Below are 23,157 nucleotides of genomic sequence, written 5' to 3'. Positions count from 1 at the left end.
TTTCAACTTCCTGAACGAACTCAATAGTTATTGTGAGAACGACACGGTTTTACTATTCCAAGGATGTATAACGTTTCGTACACTACTGCTTAAAGCAACAGGCGTTGATCCATTTAATTGCGGCGCAATTACTCTTCCCGGCGTGTGCTCTCACGTGTTTCGCCGAAATTATCTAAAGCCAAATACTATAGGCATCATACCCTCTAATTATTATAGACTTAGCGAAAATCAATCATTAGGGGCTATAGAATGGTTGGAGTGGACCGCCCAAAAAAGAAATATATCTATCGAATCCTCCTTTAGAGGGAGAGAAACCAGAATACAAAAACATAGAGTAGACGGATTTTGTGAAAGCAACAAGGAAATATTTGAATACTGGTGGTGTTTCTATCATGGGTGTAAAATACACTTTCCCTTAAACAGAAACAAGCTTTAGCACGGAGACCCTACGCAAACTTTGAATTCTAGATATATTAGTAGCATGAACGTGTTGACCAAGCTAGAATCACTTAACTATAAAGTAAATGTCAAATGGGAGTGTGAATGGCAGAAGGAAAAAGCAAATAAACCCGAAATAATAGAGTTTTTAAAATGTAATGATATTAAGCCTAAAATAGTAAAAAGATTAGACCCCCGTGATGCATTCTTCGGAGGAAGATGTTGCGCCACAAAACTATACCATAAAACAACAGGATCGGAGCGTATTCATTACGTGGATTTCACAAGTTTATACCCGTTCAATAACAAAACCTCCAAGATACCTATAGGACATCCTGAAATCATATTAGATAACTTTCCCGACATATTTTCACACTTCTTAAATGTGACGTCTTGCCCGCACAAAACCTAATTCATCCCGTTTTGCCCGCTCGTATTAATGGAAAATTAACGTTTCCGTTATGCTACACCTGTTGTAAAACCCAGTTTCAAGGTGATTGCGAACATATTCCAGAACAAAGAGAATTGAGAGGCACATGGGTAGTGGACGAGTTACGTCGTGCAGTAGAGAATGGTTACACAATCACACGAATGTACGAGACTTGGTCATACAAAGTGACACAGTACGACCCCAAAACAAAACAGGGAGGACTGTTTAAAGATTATGTTAATACCTTTTTAGAATACAAAACCCTAGCTAGCGGCTTCCCAGCAGATTGTCAGACTCAAGAAGATAAGGAGAATTATGTCAAAAGTTTCAAAGACGAAGAGGGTGTAGAACTGGATATCACTAAAATAGAGAAAAATGAAGGTCTCAGATGCCTTAGCAAACTTATGCTCAACTCTTTTTGGGGTAAATTTGGCCAAAAAACAAGACACACCTCTACCGAATTAATCAAAGATGCCAACAAATTGTACGGATTAATATTAAATCCAGGTTAAAGTTTACTAACAATCAACGAAAACACAGTACTAGTAAAGTACGAACACATTCTAGAAAACGAGATTGTGCACAAACACACAAACGTAGTTATCGCTTGTTACTCAACAGCTATGGCCCGATTACATTTACTAAAACATCTTGAAAAGGTCGGTGACCTTTTTTTTATTATGACACTGACAGTTTAGTGTACCTTTCGCCAGACGGCGCTCATTTGCTACCCACTGGCGATTATTTGGGGGAGCTCAAAGATGAATTAGAATCTTATGGATCAGATGCCCATATTTGTGAATGGGGGCGTGCTGGACCAAAGAACTATTCTATGGACATTCTCGACCCTAAAACCGGGACTAAAACTAATATCATAAAAGTTAAAGGATTTTATTTAAACGCCTCTACAGGAAAATATATAAATTTCGAAACAATGAAGAAACTTCTGGGAGTAAACAATGAAGGTGAACATCTACTGAACTCGGTTCAAGTCCCTATGGGCCCACAAATCAGACGTCTAAAAGATCACACTCTGATCACTATCCTTCAGACTAAAACATATCAGGTTGTAGTGGATAAAGTTAGAATTCTACCGGAATATAAAACTGTCCCCTACGGTTATATTAAGTAGAAGCATTCATATTTTTCCCCAGATGAGTTGGTTGTACATATTTTTGAAATCCTTATCAGTATTTTAAATTTTTTATTTAATATTAATGTATTTCAACTATTAACATGTAACAATATTTTAACGAATACGCAGCGTTTTTGGTAATATTTTTGCATTTAGTAAGCCTTTTTTTAATTAGTATATATAAGCACTTTAGTATAAAAATTAGTATTGAATTGTTTTGTATAAGTGTAATTTTTTTATGATAATTATAGTAATGTTTTTAGTAATATTTCGATATTTTTATCCGTAATCATATATCAGTATTTTAGCGTGTATAGGAAAATATATTTTTTCGTCTATCCTGTGAACATTTTAGTTTAATAACTAGCCTAATATTTGTACTAAAATCGTATAATAACCATTGTAGCTTTTAAATCATATTAAAAGTAGTATTGCTATATTTTCTATGAAGGTACATGGGTATATATGTACCTAATAATCTCGCATGCAGTAATATTGTTCTATTTTCTATGATGATAAATGTCTATGTGCTTAATCATCTTTTTTTGAAGTAGAATTAATTTTGCATTTTATTGAATTTGTTTGATATCAAAACCATTGTAATTCGTATTTATTAATGATGTTTTTTAGTAACGATTGCGCATTTTAACTGTATATAAATATTTTAGCGCATATATATTTTTCAGTCAATTCTATGAGGATTTTTAGTTTAATAACTAGTATTGTGCTTATTTACCATGTATTCTATATTCGTATTTTCTGATGTTTTATAAGTAATTTTTTTGCATTTTAACTACTTGTCAACTACCAATTCGTATTAAAACTAATGTTAACCTAATTTTCTGACTTTTTAGTAATGTTTGTTCATTTTAACTAATTACCAGCTACCAAGGTGTGTAAAAACTGCCGTATTTCTTCTTTTTTGATACTAAAATGTATCGTTTTAACCCAGTAACTCGTTTACTAACCAATACAAAACCAGAGAACACCTAGAACCGCATCGTAGCTTAATTTTCAATAAACTATGTAAACCTTATCTCAATTAAAACTAGTTCTTTAGTATAACATAAGCATACATGGAGAGACCTCAAAATCATACAGAGAATAGCATTACAGGATGGGTGTGTGTAGAAAGGGCCTACTGAACCTATAAAAATCATATCCTAAATTTACACACTATCCTAAAGATACACGTAATAATAACAATACAAAACATGAGTACACCTAGAACCGCATCGTAGCTTAATTTGTACCTTTTGCAATGTAAACCATATCTAGTTCTTTAGTATAACATAAGCATCCATGGAGATACATTAAAATCGTACAGCATTACGGGAAGGGTGCGTGTAGAAAGGGTCTACTGAACCTATAGAATTACCAATAAATCATATCCTAAATGTACACAATATCCTAAAGATACATCTAATAATAACAATACAAAACATGAGTACATCTAGAACCGCGTCGTAGCTTAATTTGTAAATGTATTTTGCAATGTAAACCTTATCTCAATTAAAACTAGTTCTTTAGGATAACAATAATATAAGCATGCATACAAACAAAGAATAACATTACCGGCAGGGTTGGTATAGAAAGGGCCTAATGAACCTATAGAATTACCCGTAAATTATATCTTAAATAGACACAATATCCTAAAAATACACCGAAATAATACCCCTATAAATTCAAATTTCCCGCCAACAACATCACGTGATACGTGACGTCATCAAACCCCCCCCAGCCATGTTTTCCCTCTGGCGCACCACCGCCTAGAGAGAAGAACGAAAAGGGGGAAGTAATTAACCCCCCCCTCCACCAGACTACCGTATACGCCAGTGAACCATGAGTGAACTGGCGTATACGGCAGTCTATATTCTCTGTCTACTAAGTCGTTTAGAAAATCCTTTTCAATATATATCAAAGATAAAGAACTTAATTTTTCCTGGGCGAATGTGGTTCTTAAGTAGTTTTTCACTCTTTTTAAAGCTGAATGGGATCTTTCGCTACTAGCATGGCTAATAGGCAAACACAAGTAAATTGTCAAAGCAATTTCCAAATTTGGAAAAGTTGAAATGATATTATTGTTACGAATAAAAGAATGAAAGAATTCTGGGTTTTTGCTTTCTTCTTTCTTCTCGAAATGTTTGAATTGTAGCAGTTCGTTTTCAAGCTCTTCAAAATTTAAATCTTTGCAATACATTTCTGCCAATTCTTGGAAAGCTCCAGAGAAAGATTCATCGGGGGCATTTGACATAAGATTGTTACATAAGACGTAAAACACTTTTATTTTGAAAGCGTCCCGTCCAGTCAGTGTGTTATTATTATTTTAGCCACATCGTATGATGTACATCTACGATGAGGCACTTAGTTTGGCCTGCTCTGTTGTACTCGTACTAGTACTAGTACTAGTACCATTAGACGTGAAAGAGTAGCGCCTTTGGCAGTATAAATTTTTTTTCGTCATATAAGGGAGAGAGAATAGGACAAAATTGCGGTGAGGTGATTTTTATGTTCGTGTCTTTTAATAGGAAAGGGATTATAATAGTAACTTTAAGCATTGCATTTAATTGTACCAGTAAGATTAAGCATTTTGAATTGTGTTTTACGATTGCTCGATATATATTTAAAGCGAGATAGAGTATTATGGTGTTCCCTTAATTAAAATGGAAGGTTTAATACTCCCTTTAAAATTCCTGTAACCCGTCAATAGTAACCCGCTTTCAATAGTGCTGCTCTATTTCGTAATTCAGAGAAATCGAGGGAATTTGTAAAAAGCAAAAGAAAGTATATTCCGACGTTATATTTAGAATGGTCCTAAGGAGATGTTTATTATTAGAAGTTTCGTGTATTTCTCCACAAATATAGAAGAAATTTAAACGAAAGTACTAACTTGTGGCCCCGGATATTACAAATATAACGTAGGTAAATTTATTGAAGTAAGGATTAAGGGTTATAATTTTTGTTAGGGCATCGAGGGGCTATTCAATCTCATTTTCTGTACTTCTTTTAATGGGCATTTACGAGTATTTAGTTTAACCATTGTTGAAGGATGCTCATCGTGGGAGTATTCACGTTTTCCTGTGTTTTTGTCTCACTATTATAATTATAATAGAAGTAAAAAAAAATTAAGTAATCATTTTAAAACAGTTAAGGTAGCGCATCAAATTTTCTCTACGCCTGTCAAGTACGGTACGATGTGGCTACTATTACGAGCCTAACCCTTGAGTCGCCTTGTTCTTTCCTGCGCCTCCATCAAAGAACTGTTTGCGTATTTTCCCCTTTCTTCGTTAATTTTGTAAATTATCACTTTTGTGCGCTGAGCCATTATTTAAAATTTTTTTAAATTATCACGAACACCCTGAATAAAGCTTATACAGGAATCATACAATGCAACCCTAGTGTTTAATGACGGTTAGTAACAACACGAATTCAAAGTGAAATTTCTTTCTCCGAGGACTGCGACTTCTGAAGATACATTTCCATTGAATTTTCAAGTTTCTTTCCGTCTATTTCTTTCTTCCCTTATAAATTGCCAAATTGCCATTTAAATGTTTATAAGTGGCCATAATGTTTTTGGGTAACGGGTTTTTCAACATCTCACCTGGCTTTTCCATGGTTTCAGTGACGTTATATTTCAGTAGAGAGAGAGGGAGAATATATTTTTTGGTTTTCATTTTATCAATTTTTGAAAACTAGCTGATTACGGGCCCCTCTTCTATCCGGGCCCTAGGCAATTGCCTAACTTGCCTAGTGGTTAATCCGGCCCTGGTGGAAGGGGGAGTGGCTTGTGACATGGAGGCTAGATATGCCCTGCCAGAACCAAGGAGTGGAAACTCCATAGATTCTGGCAGCCATGTTACAATATCCTTACTTAAAAAATTTGTTCTTTTAAAATTTTAGTAAATAGCCCCTCGATGAATTTACTTCTGTTACAATTGTAATACACGAGCAACGCACTGGAGTGAGTAGACCATCGACGTGCTTAGTTTAACAGTGCTAGAATGATTACCCGTAATCATTACAGAAATAATTGTAATAGTATAATACAAGCAGAAACCATGAGTGGAGTCAGTAGGCACACGATGCGCGGTCTTTAAGAGTGCTTAAACAATTACCCGTAATAGAAGTTCAGAAAACCTGAGTGAGTAGCCCCCTCGATATGCTCCCGATAACAGTGCTAAAACCATTACCCACAATCTTGACTTAAGTAAACCTACTTATGTTATAATTGTAATAGTGCGACCCGAACAGAAAACTTGAGTGAGTAACCCTTCGATACGCAACCTTTAACAGTGCTGAAACAATTACCCATAAAGGTACCTTCTCAAACGACCGTAAAGTGAAAACTGGAAGCGATAGCTGAAGCAAATTGAAGTATTCAGTTTCAGCGTGGCTTTTCGCATACTAGACTAAAGATTTGTTTAAACGGTTATGCAAGGAGGCGCTGAATACCATTATCTGCTTATATCTGTTTCAATTAGATATTCCAGTTTCCTCTTGGGGCTACGTGATATATTTTGACCAATTAAGAGTTAGTTTAGGAAACCCACATCTGATTTACGTCATTTTATTATCTTGTCGTTCTGTTTATTCTCCATTTTAGTTTATATTTAGTTAGTAGAGCTATTTTTCTGCCATGGGTGGTGGAAAAATGGGGAAAAAAATTAATCGAGGTGGTTAGACAATTTCCAAGTATAGTATATAGAATAAATTTGATAAAAAGCTTAAAGATAACCAAGCTGTAGATGAGAGTTGGACCAAAGTCTCTTCAAAGACAAACATAGTATAGTCATTGCACAATAATGTTATTGCCAATCTGTGCGCAGGAGGTATGGGTTCCCGTGATGTGGGATACTTTTTCCATGAGTTCTGAACCAATGCTTAAAGTTTGTCAAATAGTATGGGACACATCCTTGCGTGATTGCGAAAGTACCCAGGATCGTGTTTCTTCATTGCTTCTAGCTAAATGGAAGTAATATCTACATACATGTATGCATTTACAAAACCTTGCATAGCAGAGAATATTCTATATAATATGGAAATCTTTTTCTTTATTTCTATTTCGCCAAATGGGATGAACCCACCAACGAGAACGGTTCCTAATTTTCAATGTTTTTATTGTAGTGCGTTTCTTTTTAAAAGTAACATTAACATTATCAAAGGCTTATCTCTTGCAATAGCCATCTTTACAAACTATGTTGATGGTGCGATTGACGGCAAACTTTAATATCCTTGGAAATAATTAAGTGCGCCTTTGCGATAATTGTAGGAAACAATCAGAAACGGATTTCCGATTCTGAAGCACAAAGCTGAACTCGAAAGGAGAAAGTGTAAAATCAGTTTGAGCTTCTGTACAGCCGATTCCGCTCGTTTGCGAAGGTACCTTAACGCATATATAAGAGAAATACAGAAAATCAGAGTTAATAACCCCTCGATGCCGTACCCTGATGAGTGCTAAAATGGTTATCCGTCCAGATTCCATGCCCTACTCTAAAAAGTGGTAAAGTGATTAACAGTAATCCTTCTATCAATAAATTTACTTACGTTATTATTCAAGTATCCCGGAGATACAAGGTAATATATACTTTCTTTTGCTTTTAAAATTCTTTATCATTTCTGGCAAAATAAACGTAACTTCTGGGATCCTAATAAACACCGCCCATAAATATAACGTCAGTAAATTCTTACTTTTGCTTTTAAGGGGAATGCGTAATTTACAATTTCATATCGTATTATACCACGAAAGTGGTATTATATTACACTTTCAAGTCTCTACTTTCAAAATATCAAGTTTTTAATATAATTGAACCAAAGTTTCTATTCATTGAGAAATCACGAAAATTCAGTTTCAATATATCAAAAATTTTGTCTTGTCCAGCTTGTTCGTCCCTTTGCCTATGACGTGAGGAAAAGAACCGGGGGAATCCTATACGCGTCTCGAGCTTCTCGCAAGTCTAAACTCAGGATCGGATAGCAGATAGAGTGGCACCATCTCACGTGAAAAATATATCTGTGAAATTAGCGTACTGGAAACGTTTTAGCCTTTCATAAAAAGTGGATTTCAAATAATTTCCAAATGCATATTGCCAAATAACCAGAAATCGGAGAATTAAAAGCTTGATATTTTTGAATTCACAGAAATTAATTCTATCTTTTGTGATATAAATCAGAGGTTTTTCAAACGAAGCTTCTCATTCCCTTTAAAATACCCCTCGATTTCTTTGAATGTTAAAAAGGGCAGCTGTATTTAAAGCCTGGATTCCTTATTATCGAAAGAAAATTTAAAGGCACTAGGACACCTTCCATTTAAATAAATCTCACAATCCTCTATCTCGCTTTAAATATTGAATAAATTTAAAACATAATGCAAAATGCTTAACCTTCCTTGTGAAATTAATTGCAAAGATTAAACTTACCATTATAATTCCCTTCCATTTAAAATACACGAACAAAAATATCACCTCAACACAATCTTGCACCATTCACTGACCCTTGACGAACGAAACATTTTAAACAGCCAAATGGGGTACTCTGGCACGCCGTCGACAAGGACTATGACGTCAACGATTGTATACCAAAATCCCCCCAGCCAAAATCCCCCCGGCCAAAATCCCCCCATTTAACCCAATGCGACAAAATCCCCCCAATGTAGGACAAAATCCCCCCAAATCTATATAACAAGACAAAATCCCCCCAAATCATTATAACAAGACAAAATCCCCCCAAATCATTATAACAAGACAAAATCCCCCCAAATCATTATAACAAGACAAAATCCCCCCAAATCATTATAACAAGACAAAATCCCCCCAAATCATTATAACAAGACAAAATCCCCCCAAATCATTATAACAAGACAAAATCCCCCCAAATCAATATAACAAGACAAAATCCACCCAAATCATTATAACAAGACAAAATCCCCCAACGAAAATCCTCTGAGAAATATATAACAGAAGTTTCAAATGTAAGTAGTTTGTTTTATTTCACATTTCACATTTCACATTTTTTGGCGACACAACTTAGAAAATTTTCCAAACTTACAAGCCCTTTATCATATTTCACGCACTCATTTTTTAGAATTTTTTGCTTTTCGAAATATTTTTTACAATTTTTGGCTTTAATTTCAACGCCATTTTGTTCGTCATGTAACAGACCCAAGGCAATAGCAACGTCCAAGCGTAAACCCTCAATAAAAGACCAAATATTAATTTTATTCCCCTTAAGTAGGAAAGAAAATTTTTTGTTCCATCCCTCAGAAATATTATTCGTTCTTGATCCGTCTTTGAGGGTTACATCATGAACGTTCCAGGTCTCGGGTTCAAATTGCGGACTTGTCCGTTTTAATTTTAGGCCACTAGCCGTAACTTTCTTTTTAAATGGGCCTCTTACATAGACAGCATCGAAATAGTCAAGCAGCTCCATACCTGACTCATCGGATATATAATACAAATGCAATATTCCTTCATATACACGATCTGTTGGCAAGAATGCCAAAGCAACTACTGAATTAACAAAGTTACGAAAGTTTCTGTCATGTCTATATTTAACAATAAACCCAAGCTCCTGAACCTTACGTAAAACACTCTGAGATAAATGAAAGAAACAATATCGTACTTTCACATGATAACCAAATACCTCTTTTAAGGCAGAAAATACAGCTTTCTCAAAATCAATTACAACGGTTTGGGGAGCAAGAATTATATTACGATCCCGGCAAATTTTATCTAAGGCAACGAACAATTCACAATATGTTTTAGCATTTTTTTTCTCTAATAAGGCATACACCGCGGCTATTGATCTACCTCCCAATCTTACATGAATAACATAAATTTGCAAAAAACCATCCGGGACTTTTTTAAATGTACCATCCATAAACCATTCCGAACAATCACTTAAGTACTTTAAACATTCAGGGACCGCAAAAATTAAAATTCTTGAAGAGTCGTTACCCAAACTTGAATGATTGTCATATTGCAAGAATTCTCTCGCCCCTTCGCTTCCAGTAATCATGGTCCAGTCCCCTTCGATTCGTAGATCAGCAAGGCTTTTTGGAACGGCTGGGCGCAGTGATAATCTGGATCTTATGATGGTCTTTCTGATAGCTTCTGGAGTGGGAATGTACGACTTCACATCAGACGAAACCGTGGCAAGCGCAGCACCATAAACTGCCAACGTCGAATCACTTGATGAAACACTTTGTTCCTTGAGTGAAGTACGAAACTTGGTAACTTCGGACGCGAGCACATTGGACAAGTGATTATGAGCGGACAATTTAATTACATCCTGGACATCCTCGTCAGTTGTCAAACTTCCACGGCATCCTAATTTCCTTCTGACGCACTCCCATTTTATCAACGCGTTACTAAGGGTCTTTTGTTTAACATACAAAAAACCTTCCCGTAGTATTTTAATACCGCCTTTATTCGACACGAGCTTCTCCATTTCTATACATTATGTGGAGAAACATCCGACTTATATACCTCCCAACGAGCCAAAGTTCACAACATTAAAAAATAAAATAGCCCAAAAATTTTTTAGACCAACATCAAAGAGAATATAACAAGAGCAGTAGAAACTTAAAAGCAGATATTGTTCTCAAATCACGGAGGCAGTTCCATCTTGCAACATTTAATAAGCCTAAAAGACCTAACCTAACCTAACCTAACCTAACCTAACCTAACATAACCTAACCTAACCTAACCTAACCTAACCTAACCTAACCTAACCTAACCTAACCTAACCTAACCTAACCTAACCTAACCTAACCTAACCTAACCTAACCTAACCTAACCTAACCTAACCTAACCTAACCGTTAAACATAATTTGGAGGATTTTGTCCATTAAATATGATTTGGAGGGATTTTGTCCATTAAATATGATTTGGGGGGATTTTGTCCATTAAATATGATTTGGGGGGATTTTGTCCATTAAATATGATTTGGGGGGATTTTGTCCATTAAATATGATTTGGGGGGATTTTGTCCATTAAATATGATTTGGGGGATTTTGTCCATTAAATATGATTTGGGGGGATTTTGTCCATTAAATATGATTTGGGGGGATTTTGTCCATTAAATATGATTTGGGGGGATTTTGTCCATCAAGTAGGAATTTTGGGGGGATTTTGTCCATCAAGTAGGAATTTTGGGGGGATTTTGTCCGCTACTTATGATTTGGGGGGATTTTGTCCGGGGGGATTTTGTCTGGGGGGATTTTGGGTCACACCCGACGTCAACAGGGCAAGTTAGACTAATATCCTCATCGTAGATGTACATCATACGATGTGACTAAAAACTTCAACCAGTTTGATATAGCCGTTAGTTTAAGAAGTGACAGAGCAGGCAGTGCATTTTAAAGCACATCGCAGTATACGAAGAGGCTCTTAGTTTGACCCGAGCTGTAACAGTAGCAGTAAATGTGACCGGAGTTTCCGATTTCGTTATCGTTAGTTTTTAGCTGACGATGGCTATTTACCCACTAAAACTATTTTTCTTAAAAAATATAATTGATATAACTTTGACCGTCAGTTATTTACCTTATTTCTAGTTAACTCGTTAAACGTTATTCTTAAAAGCATTTAAAAAAATAGCTTTGTTTTCTTTTGAATTCTAGCGTATGCCTCTTTAACAATTTTTTAAAATTTAGGTTGTATAAGGTGGTTGATTCCCTATAAAGGATAAGAACTAGCGCCATTGCTTGAACTTTTAATGGAAGCCCTGCCATTGGGAGGTAGACGTTTCTCGTAACCCTAGCCGATCGACGCGAACCTCTTAAAGGGATAGAATCAATGTTTTCCGACTGTTACAAGATGAGGGCAGTTTTAGGTAAAAAAATGTGCCTAAAATTATGTGTGCCAAAAAAAAAATTGAAATTAAACGTTTAAAATTAAGAAAAGTACGTTAGATATTTCGAAATTCAAACTAACCGCGAAATACCGCCCAACTTGTTTTTCACACAATGACGTTGCAAATGTCTCTTGATTCATTGGTTGTTTGGAAATAGGAGAATGAAGGGAGCTCTAGACCACTGTATAGTAGCTTTTCACCGACACTATCACTGGGGAAGCGGCGCATATTTGAGAAGACCTTTGTAAACATAATTCTGATTTTTCATGTTTATTATCCTTTGTTCTCTTAACTCTCGGTTACGTTGTAGAGTAAGGATGATAGAGATTTGTCAAAATTGTTACAGGTAATGTCCAAAACACCACATTTTTGCGCTATTTTGACAAAGGCTTAGCTTCCATGTATAAAAATGGTATGGCCATATTCTAGCCTAATGGCCCTAATCTAAGCTTTAACATATTTTTAATTGTAATTAAACATAGTAAAACTATTACTTTGAACACCAAAATTACAGTGGAACTATTTACCTTCCTTTATAACTTTCAAAGCATCCCCGTATCGAAATGTGTTATATTAATTTGGCGAAAATGCAGAATAGTATGAAAACTACTTTAAGAGTAAATCTATTGCACCTCCGAGCGAGAGGAAAGTCGCGGGAGTAATTTAGTTTTTTCGCTCGTGTTTTTGCAAACGCCTGTAGAGGGGGCAGTGATCGGAGCGGCGCCGAAAACTAATACTTTTAAAAATTAATTAAAAATAGTTAAGTTATTAAAACTATCAATATCTATGTATTTTTGAAAACGTAATTTTAGGTTTTATCTGATTTAAAAAAATGAAAGCTTTTCATTAGTAGTCAAAAGATTGATCCTATCCCTTTAACCCTAACGACGAAAATGGACTAGAAGCAAATGCTGCTTTCTGTGAAATGCGAACGAGTCCGGATATACTGGAGCTTCCGCATGTCGATTTTTATGAGGGGGAATATTCAGTTTCATAGAGAAAATATTTTTACCTTATGTGTGTTCTAGATGGCGCTTTTATTACCGTTGCGACAGGGGTCTTCCATAAATTATCGTTGATATTTTAGGGGCCAATCATAATAATTTTTTGAAAGAGAAAGGTTTCACCCTTAAATTAAAGTAATTGTTTTAGGATCTATTCACTTTTTATTGAATCTTTTGGTTAGATTGTATGGGCAAAAAAATTAACTATGATATTTTAACATTGTTTTATTTTTAGTAAAACAAAACTTTTTGAAGTTGCTAATTCATAGCTTTATCTGTTTATCATACCAAAAGGAGACCTTTTTTACACCTTCATAAACTTTTAGTTTTTAACAACTTTTGTTTTTTATTAGTTACTTCTTTGGCATGATTGTTTAATAAAGGTCTTTGGAAATTTTCTGAAACAATTACTTACTATCCGCAACCTTGGCCTCACTGCTCTACATCTAAGCTTTGCCCTAATATTGTCGCAGTCAACGGGGTCTAGAGGCTGAACTTATTTTTATTTTACGGTACTAAAAGCGCACCCAAACAAGAAAACACGGCGCACTAAATTGTTTAAAAATATATTGTCGCTTCGCGATAGGCACTGGCCTAGATAGATTGCGGAGGCTTCGCCTATACCTTTGCTCCGATTTGCCAACTGCGAACGCGGTGACAGACAGACACAGACACTTCCAGTGTAATACCTCTCCGTGACGTGATTGTCACTCGGAGAGGTAACAAGTTGGGAAAACCAAAATTTTACCTCTCCGTGTCGAGATGATTATATAAACTTAAGTATCCAATGAAAACGTCGACCTTTTTGCCCTCATCCTTTCCCGCGTTTTGCGCTTCCGCATTTCCTCTTATTACTCTCAAAATTATCTTCCTCCATTTTACATACAAAAATCGAATACTCACTAAAAGAAGCGGCAAAAACCTGCTGGCTCTTTACAACCACTTAATTTGACTTAATATCCAACTTCCAAACACAAATATTTTCTGGTAGATAAATTAACAACCTACAAGCAAAGAAAAATTCTCAAGAATGGCTCCCGAAAATTTAATAGGTCTATTTTCAACTAGGTGGGCGCATCTGATTAGATTTAAAATATATATTTTTGAAATTTTTGGTCTGGCTGTTATCTACACCTAGATGGTTTTCAGTGAAACAAACAAGGAGCATAAACACAATAGTGGAAGCTTCAGTCTTATTTAAAACATGTGAAACAATTATCATCTCTGCAAATAGCTTACACGTGTCTTTTTTGGATTTTTCTAAAGCAATCTCAGCACCAAAAAATATTTTTTGATACAAAATAAATGTTTTATATTCTTATTAAGAATAAAACCAGAGGATAAAAAAGGTCTGTCCTCTCGTAATTTTTTAAGCTTTTATCATGATTACTCTATACAGCAGTAACAAGGAGTATAAACCCATTAGTGGAAGCAGTATTTTTTTCGAAACAATCTCGCTTATGTCTATCCTCTCTAGACTTCGCTAAAAACGTATTACTCCTACGTAAAATATTAATAGACAGGCAAGGATTCATACCATTAAAGAAGGAGCTCAATATTTTTCATATTTTCATTTCATATACAGAGAAAAGAAATTATTATGTTTCTGAGAGGAGCTTCCCATTTTGGTTGTTGTTTAGAAAAGTATATCACAATGCACTGGCCTTGATAGATATAGGAGGCAATGAAGGAAATATATCGCATGCACGGGCCTTGGTAGATATAGGAGGCGATGATAATCCTTCTCTTTGCACGAGAGGTTTATCTTTAATATTTAAATAAATATAATTATTTTTAATTATTTTAAATTCAATAATTAACATTAATAATAGTTAAATCGTTTAAAATAAAGTTATACCTATTATCATCTCACACTTTGCTAATATTGACGTTTAAAGTGAAGGGTACCCCTCTTGCCCACTTTCTTCAAATTTTGGGGTATATATACGATTCGTTTCCATTATAATAGTAAGGAAAAAGCGCAATTGCGAAAACCTTTGGTGGCGATCCCACCTTAGGGAGGCTAGACGTTTCTCGTAACCCTAGCTGATCGCCGCGTATATCCTAAAACCATACGATGATAATGGAATAGAAGCCAATGATACAGATTGGTGTCTATGTGGAATAGACGGAAGACCAGTGGATGGTGGTGTTAGAAGCCAGTGTAAGTGCAGACTGGTGTCAATGTGGGATTGACAAAGAACAGAAGATGGTGGTGATTAGAAGCCAGTAAGAACAGACTGGTGTCCGTGTGGGATGGACAAAGACTAGAACATGGTGGTGTGAGAACTCAAGTAGAGGAGCCGTTTCCGTGACTGTGAAAGCAGTTCGGAAATGGCGAACACGTTTGCTCCGATACGCAAACTGCGAACGCGGTCACGTGGGTGTAACAACGGACAGACAGACAGACAGACAGACACACACACACACCCACACACACACACACACACCCAGATACGGCTGTTACAGAACCTCTCCTGGACTACGTCACACGGAGAGGTAAAAATTATAGTTTATCATGGGTGGAAAAAAGATATAAGTGGATCACGGATATATCTTAAAGGCTATGCGAATTTACAATTTCATATCATATTTTAGCAAGAAAGTCGTATTATACAGGGTGTATCTGAAATGGACGTAGGAGCGGAAGTATTTGGGTTCCTGGAGCCAATATAAGGCGAAACTGTTCTATAACATTTTGTCCTACGCCAACCCATTTGGAAGTTACTTGAACCTAGCCCTTGCTAGTTTGCATAAATCACAGCATGTTGACTTCGTCTAAAACAGTAGGAATTAAGTTCAAGATAGGATGATTATTGCAAATTAGTGGTTGCCAGCTAAAACAAAAAAAGCCTCATAGCCATAGAGTAAATTTTTAAGGAGTAGAAAGTTGTACAGTTGGTGACTCATAACGAACATCATTGTAAAACAACATGTTATGATTAGTTTGTTGAAACAACTGACCGATACTAACGGGAAACTGACAGCGATAACTAGCGGAAACTAATAAGGAACACCGACATTTTGCTTCATTCTTCAAACAATCGAAAGGTTGTAAAAGCGTTCTTTTTTGTTTGTGTACAAGACTACATATCCGGCGACGTCTTGCTTCCATTTAATTAGTAAATAATTTTTTACATGCTTTAGAACACTTTGAACCTTTAAAATAAGTACCTTTTTTACCGTTTTTAATATCAATTTTCATAGAATAATTCTAAGGAGTAAGAATGTACATTTTCTTATGGGTACATTACATTGCATCTTGCATTGCACGTATGTCTCCTGTCGTTCTCAACGCTGGCAGATTGCTACCAGTTAGTAAACGTCATAAGTATAAAGTTTTAGGGTAGTCTGTAAATTTATTAAGGTTTAATCGTTTATTAATTTATTTGCGAAGTTTTTTCTTAGTTTTAAGTTAACCCTCCACTTTTGGTTTTTTCTCAAATTTTCTTTAGTTTTTTTTATTGCGGTCACCCGTTCGGTTCCGAGGTGAAGATCGAAAATTTCTTCTTAAATTTTTTTCTCTTCTAATTACTTTTGGTGGTACCTGGTAATCAGTGTAGGCCAATCACGAGCCTTTCAACCCTTTCTTGAACAAGTTAGTAGTGTGTGACCTTGAGAAGGAATGCTAGGTTTTTATGAAGCCCACTCCTAAGTACGCTATTCAACATAGCATACCTAATTTGTTACGGGTGAAGTTTCGGGTGAGGCACCAAGAAAAATGCCATTACTCCCTCACTGTAATTTTTTGGAGAAAGGAATGTTCCCTTTTTTGGTCACTTTGAACCATAAAAAGTTTTAATTCATTTTCAACATTTAGGTTTCATCAGTATTTGTTGATTTTTATAAGGGTTTAATTCATTTTCAACATTTAGGTTTCATCATTATTTGTTGATTTTTATAAGGGTTAAATTTTGCAAATTATGCATTTTACTGCTCAGTTTTAACAGGCGTTGCCCAACATCCCATCCCAAACATTCGCCCACTAACACTTATTCACGAATACCGATTTCGATAAGTTGCAACATTAACCTAATCTTTAAACTAAATTTAACCTTTCGATTGTTTGCAGAATGAAGCAAAATGTCGGTGTTCCTTATTAGATTGCGCTACTTATCGCTGTCAGTTTACAGTTAGTATCGGTCAGTTGTTTCAACACACTAAATCGTAACATGTTGTTTTACATTGATGTTCCTTTATGAGTCACCAACTGTAAAACTTTCTACTCCTTAAAAATTTACGATAAACTCTATGGCTATGAGGCTTTTTTTGGTTTTAGCTGGCAACCACTTATTTGCAATAATCATCATATCTTGAACTTAATTCCTACTGTTTTAGACAAAGTCAACATGCTGTGATTTATGCAAACTAGCAAGTGTTAGGTTCAAGTAACTTCCAAATGTGTTAGCGTACGACAAAATGTCATGGAACAGTTTCGTCTTATATTGGCCCCAGGAACCCAAATACTTCCGCTCCTACGTGCATTTCAGATACACCCTGTATTACACCTTCAAGTCTCTACTTTCAAAATATCAAGTTTTTAATATAATTGAACCAAAGTTTCTATTTTTAAAATCCATTGGAAAAACACGAAAACTCAGTTTCGATATATCAACAATATTGTCTTGTCGAGCATGTTCACCTGCTTGATGACATCACTATGACGTGAGGAAAAAAGCGCGGGAATCCTATACGCGCGAGGTACATGCGTCTCGAGCTTTGTCCATGCTTTTCCCCTGTCTAAACTCTGGGTCTGACAGCGGAGAGAGTGGCACCATCTCGCGTGAAAAATATATGTACGTCAGCCAACAGGGAAATGTTTTAGCCTTTCATAAAAAATGGATTTCAATTATATTCAAATGAAGCATTTTCAAATGCATATTGGCAAATAACCAGAAATCGGAGAATTAAAAGCTTGATATTTTTGAATTCACAGTAATTAATTCTATCTTTTGTTACATAAATCAGACGTTTTCCAAACGAAGCTTCTCATACCCTTTAATGATAAAGACATCTAGTAAAAAATCCTAGTGTATCAGGGATATATGTACATCAGGGGTAAAGACCGTAAACATAAATATGAAATAGTTTTAATATTTAATAAATAAATAAAATTACAGGGGCAAATTGAAATTGATATGGGGCATTTAGAGGCCAACTTAAATGTTATTTGAAGGGCATTGCACCCTGGTCCCCCACCCGTGGCTACGGGCCTGAACGTTCGATTACTCGCCCGAGACAAATTCGTAATCTTAGTGACTGAACTACATTTGGGTTTGACGCTCATAGGTCGTTGCGGCACTGGTCATGGTCAAGTTGTTTCTAACTTCAACATTTTGAATGACGTCCTCGTTATTACAAGCAGAAAGGCCCAGAAAAGGGCCTGTTAAAGATTCCAAGTACAAGATACCTATGTATTCTTACTAGTGTAAAGTAACGACAAAAGGATAAACGCTGGCATTGAAATACGATGCAATAATAACTAGTTAGTTCAGCCAGACCATAACATTTTTGCACACCTAATAAATTTATAGGACATTGGTCCAGTGAAGCAGTGATCCCTATAGGTGTGTCAAAGTTATCTTATTTCCGTCCCTGCGAAAAAGAAAACCGACATAATAGGCAGGGTTCATACAACTTTTGGAAAACAAATTTTTCTGAGATTTCCAGGTTTTTTCCCATATACTTCCCTGAGTTTCCCAGATTTTTCCCGTATATGGAGTATCTTATGGAGCAAATGTTAACGAAGGAGGAGGGGTAAATGGGACTATTACCTAATCAAAGGGCATCCCCGTATCTCTAATACAACCAGAGTTATGAGCCTCCAAATTATAGTGTAATGTTAATCCTATGGATGGTATGTTCATGAACATTTTGCTTAACTACTCGGCCCCTATTTGAAAAAATATTAAATTTTTAGTATCCTTGGATGGGGCAAACAAGACTCTAACATACCCGAAGGATATCCCCCTATCTCTAATATAACCAGAGTTATGAGCCTCCAAAATTTAGTGTAATGTTAATCCTATGGATGGTATGTTCATGAACAATTTGCTTAATTACTCGGCCACTGTTTGACGCAAAGTTCCCTGATTTCCCTGAAATTTACTAAAAATTCTAAATTTCCCTGAGATTACCCTGAGATTTTTGTCAACTATTTTTTTACCTGACTTTACCAGGTTTTCCCTGCTTCCAGGTTTGTATGAACCCTGATAACTCACAGCAAGGCAAGGTTAAAAAGGGGCGAAGATAAGTCAAATAATTTCAGCCTCCAGGAAATTCGCGAGAGCGGAAATAAGCAAAACATTTCAAAGGTATCCAGGGACACTATTCTCTAAAAATTTAAATGATTAGTAACCCAAATCCGTATCTAAACAATAGGGTTGGATCCATATGGAGAGGTTGCTTAAAACCGTATTCTCTTATTTTTCTAACCCAAATCCAAATCGACATTTGAATCTCACCCCAAACATATACCCATCCCATATGTACATCACTTCCTCTTTCATTGCGTAATTTTATTTCATCATAAATTACACTAAGGTAATAAATTAATTATCTACGATAGATCAATTTAAAATTAGAATTTTACTCACTATAAAACCATGGGCCACTAAACTAAGAGGACATTTCACCTCTAGCTTTCAGCATACAATCCGTTCGCCACTTCAAAGAAACAGGCTCCTACGTGAGTGAACCGGAACTTGTAACACGTACCGCAGCGCCATCTACCCTGAAATAGATTTAATCCGTGAACTTTGACTCTGTCTTCTGCTACTGTTTATAGCCAGGGCTGGCGTGCGAAGAAGTTTACACTTTTACACAACAGTTAACTAGTGTTAGGTTTCAAGGTTTTAATTTAACTTATAATTAAAATGGTTGTACATATATTTTAAATATTATTCACCATTATAAACTATTGCATTTAAAAAGTAAACTAACCGTCTGAAACACCACACCAGCAACTCACCAGATAACCCGCCTTTCCCGAGCTGCGGGATATTTAAAAATGGATGCGTTTTTCAAAAATACTGTTTTCCAGCCTCACTCGACTTGTTATCGAAATGACGTGCTTTCGCTTTATAAAAAGTCCGCTAGTGGCGACACTAGTAAAAACCGTTTGCCTAGAGAGACGCCCGATATCAGAGCTGGAATGTCCTCTTAGTTTAGTGGCCCGTGATAAATCTAAGCTTTTCCTAAAGGTTTTGAACCGTTTAATTGAAATTATTTAGACTATTAGTTCTGATCTATTGGCCAATATCGTAAATTAACCGATGTCAGTAACAATTTACTTAAAGTCAATGAAACCAAAATATCAATATCAAAAAATTATCTACTGGAAAAGATATCAAGCTATTCTTTAATTTTAATATCTCATGTTAAAATTTAAAAGAAGATACATTTTATTATTTTCTGACACAAAAATTGGCAGCTTCTTTACTTAATTCCCGAAATTTTTTCAATCCAAAATAGAAATTTTAATATTTTGTGATATTAACGGAGAAATATATAATTTTCGTTTTATTTGAACTAGTTTCTATATAGGATCTTAAATCAATTGGCAATTTATATATATACCGACAATTGATTTCACTAATTGAGACAATTACTGCGTCTTTTAATTATTATTTATAAATACTACCTGAATATTTTTTAAATATTAAAGATTATATTGTTATTTTAGATTCATTGAGTTAAAAATATTGGTTAAGCTTTGATATTAACGTCGGTTAATTTACTATGTCGGCTAACGATGCTAATCTGTTTATAACATTAAATCGGAACTTCAAGTGTCATAAGACAGTAGATAACTTCAAAATCGAGAGTTAGCAACTTTAAAACAATCTCAACAGAATATCCAAGTTATCATTATATGTGATAATGTAAGATAATGTGACGAAGCGGCTGAGACGCTCAGTGAACGTTGGGAAATGGCTTCATTCAGTTATTCTTGACCATCGTCGTCAATGGTCAAGCTAAAATTTGTCTTTTAAAGCAGTAAATAAACAACACTTGACGCAATCTTCTAAGGAGCTATTAGTAAAATATTATATTACGAACGAAATGGTTTCACTTAGATCACAAAAATTATACTAAGCTTGAAAAATTAATATTTAAATCAAAGTGGAAAATTCAGTTAAGCAAAGGCTTAGAGCATTGCCGTCGTCATTCCGCAATGAAAATCCGGGGTTCCCCCGTACATAATATAAAACTCCCGGTCTCCCGTGAAAGCTGGCGCGATTAGAGAAGAGATCTCTCATTCGTTTATTCACAGTAACATCTTAAGCTGAAAATACGAGGTTCCCTACATACATAATATACGATAGCGGGTGGTCTTTAGAGCGGCGATATCTCCTTCGTTGATTCTCAGTAACCTTTCAAGCTGAAAATACGAAGGTCCCACAGTTCATAATATCGAATCGCCGTGATAGCGAGGCGCCTAGGCGAACGAAAGCAAACCCGCACGACGCGAGCACCGCACGTCTATCGAGGGATATGGCACTAGCGTATTCCCCCGGTATTATCTCTTTGGAGGTTTTAATGCCTTAAATTCGGGCGATATGCCTTTAATCCGTTCTAATATTCAAATAAAATCTGTAAAAAGTAATCCCGAGTGTATTTCCGCGTGTAATACGCTTCCCATCGTACACCCTCAGAAAGACTTTATTACAGAGTGGCTTCTCCCTCGTCAAATTTAGCGTATAGAGTACCATTTTTGCAACGCCATCTAGATGCCGTGTGCAAAATTAAAAAGCTTCAATAGCAAACGCCTTTATGTAAACGCTCTTGTAGTCCCTAAAGGTCGTAAGCTTATCTAATTCAACACTCTTTGGTTCTGGCAACGCATTTTTTGTAGTGAGTTAAATACCAAAGTTGAGAGGTTTCATCTGGCCTCCAAACGGAAAGTTTCCGACGAAGGAGAGGCAAAACTCATGACTAAAGAGACGCTGAAAAAAGGAAACGTATGTTGCGTTCTTGGCTACTTGAGAACTAACCCCATTTGCAGCATTATTTGCTTATATGATAATGGTTTTACTTTTTGCAGACATCATTATCAGCATATAAACAATATTTTAAACCCTATGGACTAATATGGTGCGTGATGTTCGGAGTAGCAATTCTCAGTATTACGGGCTTTAATTTGGCGTCTGTGTACTGGTTATCGCTGTGGTGCGCGAACACCAAAGAAGATTTTAAAGCGAATCCTGAATTAAAGACAACCCGAATAGCTGTCTTTGTCGTTCTTAGCTTAAGCCAAGCCCTTGGGTCATTTTTGAGCACAGTCATAAACTCATTTCGCAGTCTTCAAGCGGCAAACTGTCTACATGGGAAAATGCTCCATAGCGTATCTCGTTCACCGATGTCTTTCTTCGACACGACCCCCGTTGGAAGGATACTCAATCGTTTCTCCCAAGATATCGACGCCCTCGACCAGCAACTACCTCCATTTTTAAGATCAACTGTTTATGGGATGTCAGTTTTTGTACTTTACTCATTGCAAAACGTGTTTCTTCTACCGTTATTCATCGCACCCTGTATCGTTGTTGCTGTTGGATATAGTTTGCTGCAGGTAGGAACTGTACTTTCCCTTCAGTTTTCGGAAGTTATCTTTTCCTTATGAAAAATAATTAAAAATTGTGATAGTGTCACATAATTAAACTCGTTTAATAGAGTTTTCAACTTCAGTTCCTAATCAATAGACCCCATCTGAGTTGATAGATCTCAATTTTCTCCAGGAGCACTACAGAGTCTGCCCGACTTTACAACGACTGGTACAAATTTAGTTTTGTAGCTAGCTGGTGCAACGTCAAAATGTCCTATCCGCCAATTGCGGCCACTCTAAAGGATTTTGACATTTTTTTCGGTCTCATCCCGCTTCTTATTGAAAACAAAGGGTGATTATGTAGGCTTATAATAATTTTGTAAGCTTATAAATTAAGAAAATAAATTATTTCAAAATAATGACAAATATTATGAGAGCCTATTATGTATAAGGAAGCTTCTTTCATTCGATATAGCTTTTTGTGTTCTGTTAAATGTTTTGAAAAAATTCCACAGAACTATAATTTGAGCCCTTAATATAAGGTTAAAATTTAGAATACATCCATACAATAGTATGTTTTATAACAACTAAAGTTGTTAAGGGTGGTTTTCACTTACGTAAAATAAATGAGCTTAACCTAGTTTAATTACCTTTAACAGCTAATATAGTTTAATTACCTTTAACAGCTAATCTAGTTTAATAACCTATAATCGCGTATAAAGTTTAATTATCTTTAAAGCCGCTTTATTCGCGGTAA

General features: G+C 35.7%; 2 protein-coding genes across 2 annotated transcripts; one reads left to right on the top strand and one right to left on the bottom strand.

The window, feature by feature from the left end:
* Nucleotides 1-8,996: 8,996 nt before the first annotated feature.
* Nucleotides 8,997-10,972, bottom strand: LOC149596175 (uncharacterized). The gene has a single exon (XM_089861301.1). The coding sequence runs from the start codon at nucleotides 10,446-10,448 to the stop codon at nucleotides 8,997-8,999; it is 1,452 nt and encodes a 483-aa protein (XP_089717427.1). The 5' UTR covers nucleotides 10,449-10,972.
* Nucleotides 10,973-21,463: 10,491 nt separating this feature from the next.
* Nucleotides 21,464-23,157, top strand: LOC149596174 (ATP-binding cassette sub-family C member 3-like). The gene is made up of 3 exons (XM_089861300.1): nucleotides 21,464-21,819; nucleotides 21,903-22,427; nucleotides 23,140-23,157. Exons 1-3 carry the CDS (start codon nucleotides 21,790-21,792, stop codon nucleotides 23,155-23,157), a joined length of 573 nt encoding a protein of 190 aa, XP_089717426.1. The 5' UTR covers nucleotides 21,464-21,789.

This window comes from Phalangium opilio, unplaced genomic scaffold (assembly GCF_054372755.1).
Source record: "Phalangium opilio isolate 3A_F unplaced genomic scaffold, DU_Popi_V2 ptg000390l_1, whole genome shotgun sequence".
In the NCBI taxonomy this organism is placed as follows: Eukaryota; Metazoa; Arthropoda; class Arachnida; order Opiliones; family Phalangiidae; genus Phalangium; species Phalangium opilio.
This window is presented reverse-complemented; position numbering and strand designations above follow the sequence as displayed.